General features: G+C 37.3%; 1 protein-coding gene across 1 annotated transcript in view; it reads left to right on the forward strand.

Moving 5' to 3' along the window:
• lrp1bb (low density lipoprotein receptor-related protein 1Bb) overlaps positions 1-7,633 on the forward strand; it is a gene marked incomplete at its 5' end in the record, with an annotated part of 359,446 nt that extends 351,813 nt beyond the window's left edge. Inside the window, 6 exons of the mRNA XM_079822148.1 lie at positions 1,872-1,985; positions 3,480-3,556; positions 3,854-3,944; positions 5,083-5,233; positions 5,706-5,780; positions 6,274-7,633. Of these exons, the coding sequence (XP_079678274.1) occupies positions 1,872-1,985; positions 3,480-3,556; positions 3,854-3,944; positions 5,083-5,233; positions 5,706-5,780; positions 6,274-6,414 (649 nt within the window). The 3' untranslated portion in view covers positions 6,415-7,633. The remainder of the gene's footprint in view (positions 1-1,871; positions 1,986-3,479; positions 3,557-3,853; positions 3,945-5,082; positions 5,234-5,705; positions 5,781-6,273) is intronic.
• Positions 7,634-10,178: the final 2,545 nt, after the last annotated feature.

Genomic DNA, 10,178 nt, shown 5'->3' on the forward strand with positions numbered 1-10,178 from the left:
AAAGAGTGGACTGTAGCTGGAGTCAGTGCTTCAAGAACCACTACGCACAGACGTATGCAAGACATGTGTTTCAGCTGTCGCATTCCTTGTGTCAAGCCACTCTTGAACAACAGACAGAGTCAGAAGCGTCTCGCCTGGGCTAAAGACAAAAAGGACTGTTCTGCTGCTGAGTGGTCCAAAGTTATGTTCTCTGGTGAAAGTAAATTTTGCATTTCCTTGGAAATCAGGGTCCCAGAGTCTGAGGAAGAGAGGGAGGCACACACTCCACGTTGCTTGAGGTCCAGTGTAAAGTTTCCACAGTCAGTGATGGTTTGGAGGGCCATGTCATCTGCTGGTGTTGGTCCAATGTGTTTTCTGAGGTCCACGCAGCCGTATACCAGGGAGTTTCAGAGCACTTCATGCTTCCTGCAGCTGACCAACTTTATGGAGATGCAGATTTCATTTTCCAATAGGACTTGGCACCTAAACAAAGTGCCAAAGCAACCAGTACCTGGTTTAAGGACCATGGTATCCCTGTTCTTAATTGGCCAGCAAACTCGCCTGACCTTAACCCCATAGAAAATATATGGGGTATTGTGAAGAGGAAGATGCGATATGCCAGTCCCAACAATGCAGAAGAGCTGAAGGCCACTATCAGAGCAACCTGGGCTCTCATAACACCTGAGCAGTGCCACAGACTGATCGACTCCATGCCACGCCGCATTGCTGCAGTAATCCAGGCAAAAGGAGCCCCAACTAAGTATTGAGTGCTGTAAATGCTCATACTTTTCATGTACATACTTTTCAGTTGGCCAAGATTTCTAAAAATCCTTTCTTTGTATTGTATTGTATTTGTATTTTCTGAGACACTAAATTAGGGAATATATATATATATATATATATATATATATATATATATATATATATATATGCACGCTGGACAAAGCAGCAGTCTTGAAGAGACTATTTTGACTTAGATGTAGATTTGACTTTTTTTTCTTTAACAAGGTATTGTAGCTGCCAACTTGGAAATTCAGAACACATTTACAATTTCATCGCTGTCCCCCCAAGATATCTGCGATTAACTTGTCTGTCAGCATCAAAACCTGAGACTGGCTCAGGCATAGACTTTACCTCTTTGTGGCTCATCCACCGCTCACTTTCCCTTCCAGTGAAATCACACAATAAATTGCAACTGAATCTGATATACATACTATTTACAGTTTGAATTGTTTTATAAAAAAGTCAGTCAGTCAGTCAGCAACCAGAGTTCAACCTACAGCTTCATGGTCTAAAACTCCCGAATTGAATTAAATTCAAGTTATAGTTTTTAAAACAGCTTTACAGAAAATCCTTGTTTCAATGTTACAAATCATTAGATGTCCCATGGTCATTGAAAATCTAGAAGGATACAGGGATTTTGAGTCATTTTACAATCATGGAAATTTCAATGAATATGAATTTTTCTAGGTTTGTTGTGCTCTGAAATATTTCAACAGCTAGACTTTGTTCATTGTGAGAGCGTTTGTTGAGAAAAAAAAAAAAACATGTTTGTCTATCGAGTCTTTCAGACATAAAAATGGAAATCCACCCAGCAATCTCTGTAAAATCTAACCTTTTACAGTAAACATGAACGCTAGAAAAAGTGAATTGAAAAGTTATGGAAATGAATGAGTGAAAAGTCTGGGAACCCTGAATCCTAGTAGCCCTGCAGTGAATATTCCTGAAATGCATATTTCTCCTTTAATTTCATAGTTATAAAACTTGAAGGATCCTGAAACTATAAACAAGACATACAGACCAAAAACTGCTGCTATTACACAGATCATGCACATTTCTTCCAGTTCTGCACACTTATTTCACTTCTTACTCCTCACTGCGATGTCTTGCAGCTGCACGGCAGGGTTCAAGAACCAGCGTTGCGATGAGCTGGCCAACCCCTGTGATTACTACTGTCAAAATGAAGGGATATGCACAATAAATGCCCTTAACAAACCTCGATGCAAGTAGGTCCAACTGTTCACCTGATATAGACATTTCATCTCCACTAGACTCCATCCATCCTGCTGATTTACCCTGACCGTTTCCCCACTGTCCACTTCCCATGATCTCAACATCCTCAAGAACACCAATCCCATACAGCGCACATCTCCACCTTAAGGATTCTCTTTTTTTCTGTATTTTTTTGGGATCCGTATGCTTTTGGCCTGTTTTTTTTTTTCTTGTATAGTGTCTGCTTAGGGAAGAATTAATATAGTCAAACAATGCAAAAATGTGACGCATTCATTTTGTAACAAAGTGTATGGTTTTAATGTGCAACATCTAGTCTTCAACCCTTGTATCATCCGCTGATAAACAAACATCAAACATCTGTTTAATCATAAACATGACCCCCACTGGACTGCTTCCATTTACAAATAAGATGATTCATTACTGTCTTTCCGCTTTACTGCTTGCCATTTTAATGAGTGTTTTCAGTTTGTTTGGACTGCACATTTGTTAAAGTGATAGTCCCAAAAATTACTATATATAAAGGAAGACTCTTATGCTTAGGCTGCATTTGTTTAATAAAAAATACCGCAAAAACAGTTATATTGTAAAATATGATTCCAATTTAAAAGAAATGATCCTTCTGAAATCATTCTAATATGCTGATTTGGTGTTCAAGAACCATTTAATATTATTATCAATTTTGAAAAGTTTTTGAACTTTTTTGGTGCTTTGTATTTTTGTGTAAAACATGATATATTGCCATTAAAAGGTATGGGGTAAGTACGGTTAAAAAAAAGAAAAAAATAATACTTTTATTCAGCAAGAATGCCTTACGGTACATGAATCAAAACATTTAAAATGTCTTTAAATGACATTAAAGACATTCATAATGTTGGAAAAATTATATTTCAAATAAACACTTTTCTATTAATTGCTTAAAAAATGTACTATGGCTTTAACCAAAAATATTAACATAAGAACCAATATTAATAATTGAGCATGAATAATAATTTATGATAATTGAGTACCAAATCAGCATATTAGAATGATTTCTGAAGGTTCATGTGACAATGAAGACTGGAATAATGGCTGCTGAAAATTCAGCTTTGCCATCACAGGAATAAATTATATTTTTTAAATCTATTCAAATAGAAAACAGTTATTATACATTTTAATTATATTTCACAGTATTACTGTTTTTACTGATATATTCATCAAAGAAATGCAGCCTTGGTGAGCATAAGAGGCTTCTTTAAAAAACAAACTTTTGATGTATATATACTATGTATTAGTTTAGTTTAGTTTAGTTTAGTTTAGTTTAGTTTAGTTTAGTTTAGTTTAGTTTAGTTTATGTGTGTGAGTACATGATAACAAATTGTATGTTTGGGTAAACTATTCCTTTAAGTAGGTTGTAGGCCTTTGTCTGTTTAAATTCACTCTGTAATGCCTGAAAAAATATTTCTTTTTTCTGACTTGCCTTCTGTTGTTTTGACTGTTGTTTAAATCAGATGCTCAGCTAATTGGTCGGGGACGCAGTGCGAGAGGCCGGCCCCCAAGAGCAGCCGCTCCGATAACACAGCTGGAGGTGAGCGATGCAGAGAGCTTTCACACTTTATAAAGAGCTCTCCTAATTCAATAAGGATACGGTCCTTGAATTATTAAAATGAAAAGAACCGTTATTTCATCAGTCAAAAGACACATCTGAATATACATCTGAGCTTCTCGTTAAATATTGGTTCAATATCTTTTCAGCTGCAGTACTGTTTATTTAATTATGCTGTGATGGAGTATCTAATAATTTCCTGTTCCACCTGTATAGACACCTGGGGAAATGGGCTTAATAGTGGCTTTTGCTTCTGGCTTTATTTCTTGTGTGAAACAGGAAGTATAGCTATCATTGTGCCGTTGGTCCTGCTGGTCATTCTGATTACTACAGTGGTTACAGGTGTCTTCATCTGCAGAAGACGACAAAGGTACTTTTTGGAACAATTTAAAAAATAAATGTAGGGCTATCATATATTTTTTTTTAATCATATCCCAGTAAAAATATGAAATATAATGGTCACACTTTAGATTAGGGTCCGATTCTCACTATTAATTAACTATTTACTATGATTTATTGCCTCAAAAACTCATTATTTGCTAATTATTTACTGCTTATTAATAGTAGTTGTTAAGTGTAGGTATTAGGTAGGATTAAGGATGTGGAATATGGTTGTGCATAATAAACCATTGATTAATATGTGCTTTATAAGTACTAATAAACAGCCAATAGCCTAGTTATATGCATGCTAATCAGCAACTAGTTAATAGTGAGAACTGGACCCTAAACTGAAGTGTTACCATTATAATATTTTCTTATATTGATACTTATATGATACTGTAATTTGTTGATGACTACAAAAAAATATTGAAACATTTCATTTATTTTTTTCTTTAATAGGGAATATTTGCTTTATGGAAGTCAAAACATTACAGACATTGGCCCAATCATACACCCGGCACAATGTGACACAAGTGTTATTTGCTAGTTTCAGACCGACGCAGTTATTATTTTCACGTCAAGTGCCACATTGTTTAAATAGCAAATGCACTTGCGCCTATCTGTTCGCGCATGGGCGTGCTGGTCTGAAAACAATGTGTGTTCAGACGCATTATTGCTATTTTGAGGCAAAAAAATTATACAAATAATGTAAATAAATAATTTAAAAAGAATAATTCCTCTCTGGAGAAGCATTCAGTCTTTCCGCTCGCAATAGCTACAACCCTTTGGACCATTTTTTCCCGTCGTTAACTAGCAAAAGTGGATTCTGACACGCCCTAAGCACCTGCGCCATGCGCTTCAGACCATGCGCTCAGACTGTTAAAATAGGGCCCATTATATTATTGTGGAAGATAAAAATTTTAAATAGACCACACATGAATGCAGACCACTGCATCGTGCCTTGCTGTTTTAGCCTGACATGCCTTGAGTGTTCTTGTATCACGTTAATTTGAAACCCCTTGTAATACTCACTTTGTATTTTCAATACGTGTCACGAAATACAGAGTACATATAAACAATGTAGTCTTCAGACATCTGCAGCTATTTCAAGTGTTTCTCTGTCGCAGGGGGAAACGTGTGCAACGGCAGCCCATAACTAATGGAGGCATTAATGTGGAGATTGGCAATCCATCCTACAACATGTATGAGGTGGACCATGACAACCACGCAGATGCCGGAAGCCTTCTCAAACCAAATTTCACACTCGATCCCCACAAGGTTTGTGTTGGAATATTTTACAGCCCTAACACAAGAAATCTAGGAGGTTGATGATGTATGTCCATAAATAACAATGTGGTAGATCCAGAAAGAACGCGTTTCTGTTCTCTCTTGAATAAATGGCAAGTGTAAATATGTAATATTGACTGTTTCTTACGCCAGGACTTTTATCTTTTGCCTGGATCTTCTTACCCAAGATAATTTCTTTACCTTGCAAATTTGCTTCATTAAACCTGCAAACATTATATTTTTTTTCCCTTGCCAGGAAATAACATCTATTTCTAAAGACTCATGCATTTTAAAAGGCAATGCTAAAATGGCAGTAACACAATGCGCTTGACTTCGTACTGACTGTTGGTTTCGTACTATGACAATATTTCTGTCTAAACAGCAGCGTTACACATTGATGTTGTTTAGTGACAATGACGTTCTAAATGTCGACTGCATGCTGGGGCGACTGTGTGTGTTCCAGGGCTGGTGTGTAAAATCCAGTGACCCTTGCACGCTGAATATTCATTCTGTCCCTAAGGAAGTAATACCTGGACAGGTGAACGCCTTGGGCTCCTTTGTCTCAATTAAGTAGCGAATCACAGTCATTTTAAATGACATTTTTGCATGCATGTGGTGTGACGGTTTGCATGACTGTGCCAAAGCGTGATAGTAAGAGCATGGCTTTATGGCTCAACTTCTGCTGTGTTTTTCCATGTTCCTCGTTTTTAGCGATTCATTTATGCAGGTGAAGTTGATGGGGTTGTGAGTGGCACTTGTTTATCGTCCTTTGCTGACATCAGCATGTCACCCATAAGCATGATTGAATATGCTTTTCAAAGCACCAATCCAAATGATGCTACTGAAACCACTGTTGACTCTGGCTGCGGTGGAAGCAACTCCTTGAACCAACTTTAGTCCTGCACAACTTGTTTTTTTGTTTGAACATGATTCATTTTTAAACTGCTATTTAAGTTTGAATTCTATCATTTTTGTGAAGGAGTGCGAATGTCAAGTGAATGTCAATTTTCAACAATTATCTCTCCAAACAGCCAATGAACTACTCCAATCCGATGTACGCGAAGATGTACCTCGATGGTCAGAACTGTCGCAAACCAGTCCTCAACATTGACGAAAGGAGAGAGCTACTCCCAAAGAAACTTGAGGGGACGATTCGAGAAACCGCCGCATAGCCTGACTACACTTTGTACTCTTTTTTTACTTAAATGTACAAAATGTATAAAACAAAAGGAAAACAAACAAAAAAATTTCTATTTCCTATCAGGTTCAGATATCTTGTTTATATTTGGTTTCTTGGCACCATCAGCATTGAGCCTTTATGTCTGTTGCGATATTTGGAGTCATACTTGTCCATCTATTTTTTTAACTGTTTTGTTGCACTGCACATGTGACACACAACTGCTCATTTGCACATTGTGGACAGTTAACGGAATTACAACAGCAAAATCGTTTTCTTTTAATTGGTGTTTTATTTTTCTTCCTAAATTTTAAGTATGTTCCCTTGGGGCATCATGACAGCTTTTGCCTTTTTTCTTTCTAGTGTTTACTTCACTGTGAACGTTTTCATATCCGTATAATATTAACCTCATTTATCATATTTAATTACGCTAGAAATGCCATATTTATGCCATTTAAAGGGTTTTTGTTATATTCATGTAAGACTTTATTCTTTATTTCCCCCCACCGCTTTCTTCCACAACATAGGGCTACATAAGTCAACCACTTGACTTCAGTCAGTTCTTATTGAAGAAATGAGTTTATATCTATATAATGTTGTTTACTTTCGCTTCATGAAGTGATTTTTCATTTCCACCATGCACCCAGAAAAATGCTGCAATTATGAACCATCTTTATTAAAACCAATCATGTGGCATGCTGGGATAGCTCAGCACTGAATGGAAATATTGACCAAGTGCCGTCTTGTATACGGTTTGACATTATCTTTACAGAGCTGATATCGGTTTGATGGTCATTAAACTGCAATCTGGTAGTTGTGTGTAAGACATTTCTGCTACTTTGCCTGCTTAAAGTTACATTTGAGCTCAGCAATACGGTGACAACGGCTTCATCAAGCAAATTAAAGCTGACTTCACTGTTATACAATAGACCTAGGACAAGATATCACGTATAGGTCACGGATTGTTCTTGACATGTCATGGATGGATGCCAGAGAGAATCAAAGGTACTGTTACATGGGAATTTTAGAGATTATGAAGTAAATCACGTTACCAGTTACTTTCAGAAGGGAAGCTCTAAGATACAACAGATTTTATAATTTTGTATTTGATTTATATGTTGTTTGGCTGCTTGTATTTTGGAAAAAAATGTATTAAATGTAAGTACTTTTTATATAAAAAGCAAATCAATATAAAATAAAGACATTTTATTTCCATTTCAAACAGGATTCTGTTTCACTCTGTACTTAACTTCTTCATTCAAATATAGCTTTTGGTTTGAGTGACACATTCTGCTTTGTTCTTGGACAGGAGTGTCAGAAGCTGGAACATCTGAGATGTGAATCGGGAACTTGAAATTGGGTGGTTCAAGTCACATTGCAGTGAAGTCAGCAAGGATAAAATTAACTCTTGCTGTTGTGGAAAATTTTGTCGAAAAATAATTAGAAGCGCTTGTAAAACTGAATGCAAAGAATATAGTGAATACCAATGCAATTTTGGGTGGCCATTACAAAACCTTTCCATGCCTAATTTATTCTGACAAGTGTGTGGCATTGATGCTGTAAAAAATTCCCAAATCTTTTTGTACGGGATTGTGTTTTAAGACAATAAGTCTTAAACTAGGCTGACATTATCGGTGTAAAATCCTTTAAATCCTTTTAATGAAATAACAAAGCCAATTCCAAATGAAGGCACGATTCCATGCTGACTGCAAAGCTTCCACTTTTTCTAATTCACATGGGGGCATTTCTGGAATTAACAGAGATAATTTTTGATAATTTCCATGGGTTAAATGTACATCCCTTGAATACACATGGTCACATCTTTTGGTGGTTAGTTTCTGTTACTCAGAACAGAAATATGAATTGAAAGATATAACATTTTAAAATGTTAAAAAAATCTTGCATTTACAAACTATTCTGCAATGGCAGCACTGATTACTCTACTGCCTACTCGATACAGTACAACATATTGCACATTACATAAAGGACTATACCTTTTCCAGAGTACACTGTAATCATATGATCAATAAGTTATGAAAACATAAACCGATCAGGCATAACATTACGTGTTGGTCCCCCTTTTGCTGCCAAAACAGCCCTGACCCGTCGAGGCATGGACTCCACTAGAGCCCCGAAGGTGTGCTGTGGTATCTGGCACCAAGATGTTAGCAGTAGATCCTTTAAGTTGTGTAAGTTGGAGGTGGGGCCTCCATGGATCGGACTTGTTTATTCAGCACATCCCACAGATGCTTGATTGGATTGAGATCTGGGGAATTTGGAGGCCAAGTCAATGCCTTAAACTTGTGCTCCTCAAACCATTCCTGAACCATTTTTGCTTTGTGACAAGGGTGCATTATTCTGCTGAAAGAGGACAGCCACCAGGGAACACCGTTTCCATGAAAGGGTGTACATGGTCTGCAACAATGCTTAGGTAGGTGGTACATGTCAAACTTGCGCCCACTAGTGGCATTTTTGGCGGTGAAAGGGGGTCAGCCTGGGCACCCTGACTGGTCTGCAGCTATGAAGCCCCATACGCAACAAACTGCGGATGCACTGTGTATTCTGACACCTTCCTGTCAGAACCAGCAACAACTTCTTGAGCAATTTGAGCTACAGTAGTTTGTCTGTTTGATCGGACCACACGGGCCAGCCTTCGCTCCCCACGTGCATTAATGAGCCTTGGCCGCCCATGACCCTGTCGCCAGTTCACCACTGTTCCTTCCTTGGAACACTTTTGATAGATACTGACCACTGAAGCCCGGGAACACCTCACAAGAGCTGCAGTTTTGGAGATGTTCTGACCAAGTTGTCTAGCCATCACAATTTGGTCCTTGTCAAACTCGCTCAAATCCTTACGCTTGGCCATTTTTCCTGCAGGTTTAAAACCGATTGTACATTAAGTACTTTGACCTCCTATGAGATTTTCTCACGCAGACATGAAGAAATCAGCCTATAAATCTCAACAATGGTTACATGCTTCATACCGCAATGCCTTCTGGGAGCCATGGATGAGTTTTGCATGATGCGCCCAGAATGCATTGTTAACTTGTTGCAACTTGTATGCTTGTTAACTTGCATTTAAAAATTGAATTTACAATTAATACTAGGTTGGTCCAACAATTGTTGAACCAACTTATTTTGACCAGTTAAGCCAACTTTTTTGCATTTAATTGTCCAGTTAACTAAAACATTATCATTAGTCAAAATGTTTGTGAGTTAGATTTTTTACAGTGTGCTTCTAACAACTTTGAGAACAAAATGTTCACTTGCTGCCTAATATATCCCACCAACTAGCAGGTGCTGGGATGAAGAGATAATAAGCGTTATTCACTTCACCTGTTATGCCTGATCAGTGTATGTTTTTACATTGCTTTAAATCATCAAAATAAGCAATTTTCAACGTTTTTCAAGATTCAATTCAAGCTGGTTTAAATGACTCAAACATCCAAGTTGATTGTACTTAAAAAAATTAAGCCAGCAACTTTTTACACAAACATTTTTTTTATGTATACACAATTATATTGTTGCTTGTTCTACAGTTAATCTAAATCAAGGACAAGGAAGTCGGTTTTCCACTAAATGTTGGAACATGGCTGTGGAAATTTGCTCTAATTTAAACACACACACATTGAGGTCAGATGCTAATGTTGGCTGACGGTGTCTGGCTCACAGACGCTGTTCCAATTCATCATAAAGGTGTCCAGGTCTGGTGTTTGTGAAGGCTAGTCAAGTTTGAGTAAATCTTTATGGATTCTGATT

The sequence above is a fragment of the Gobio gobio genome (assembly GCF_949357685.1).
Source record: "Gobio gobio genome assembly, chromosome: 7".
In the NCBI taxonomy this organism is placed as follows: domain Eukaryota; kingdom Metazoa; phylum Chordata; class Actinopteri; order Cypriniformes; family Gobionidae; genus Gobio; species Gobio gobio.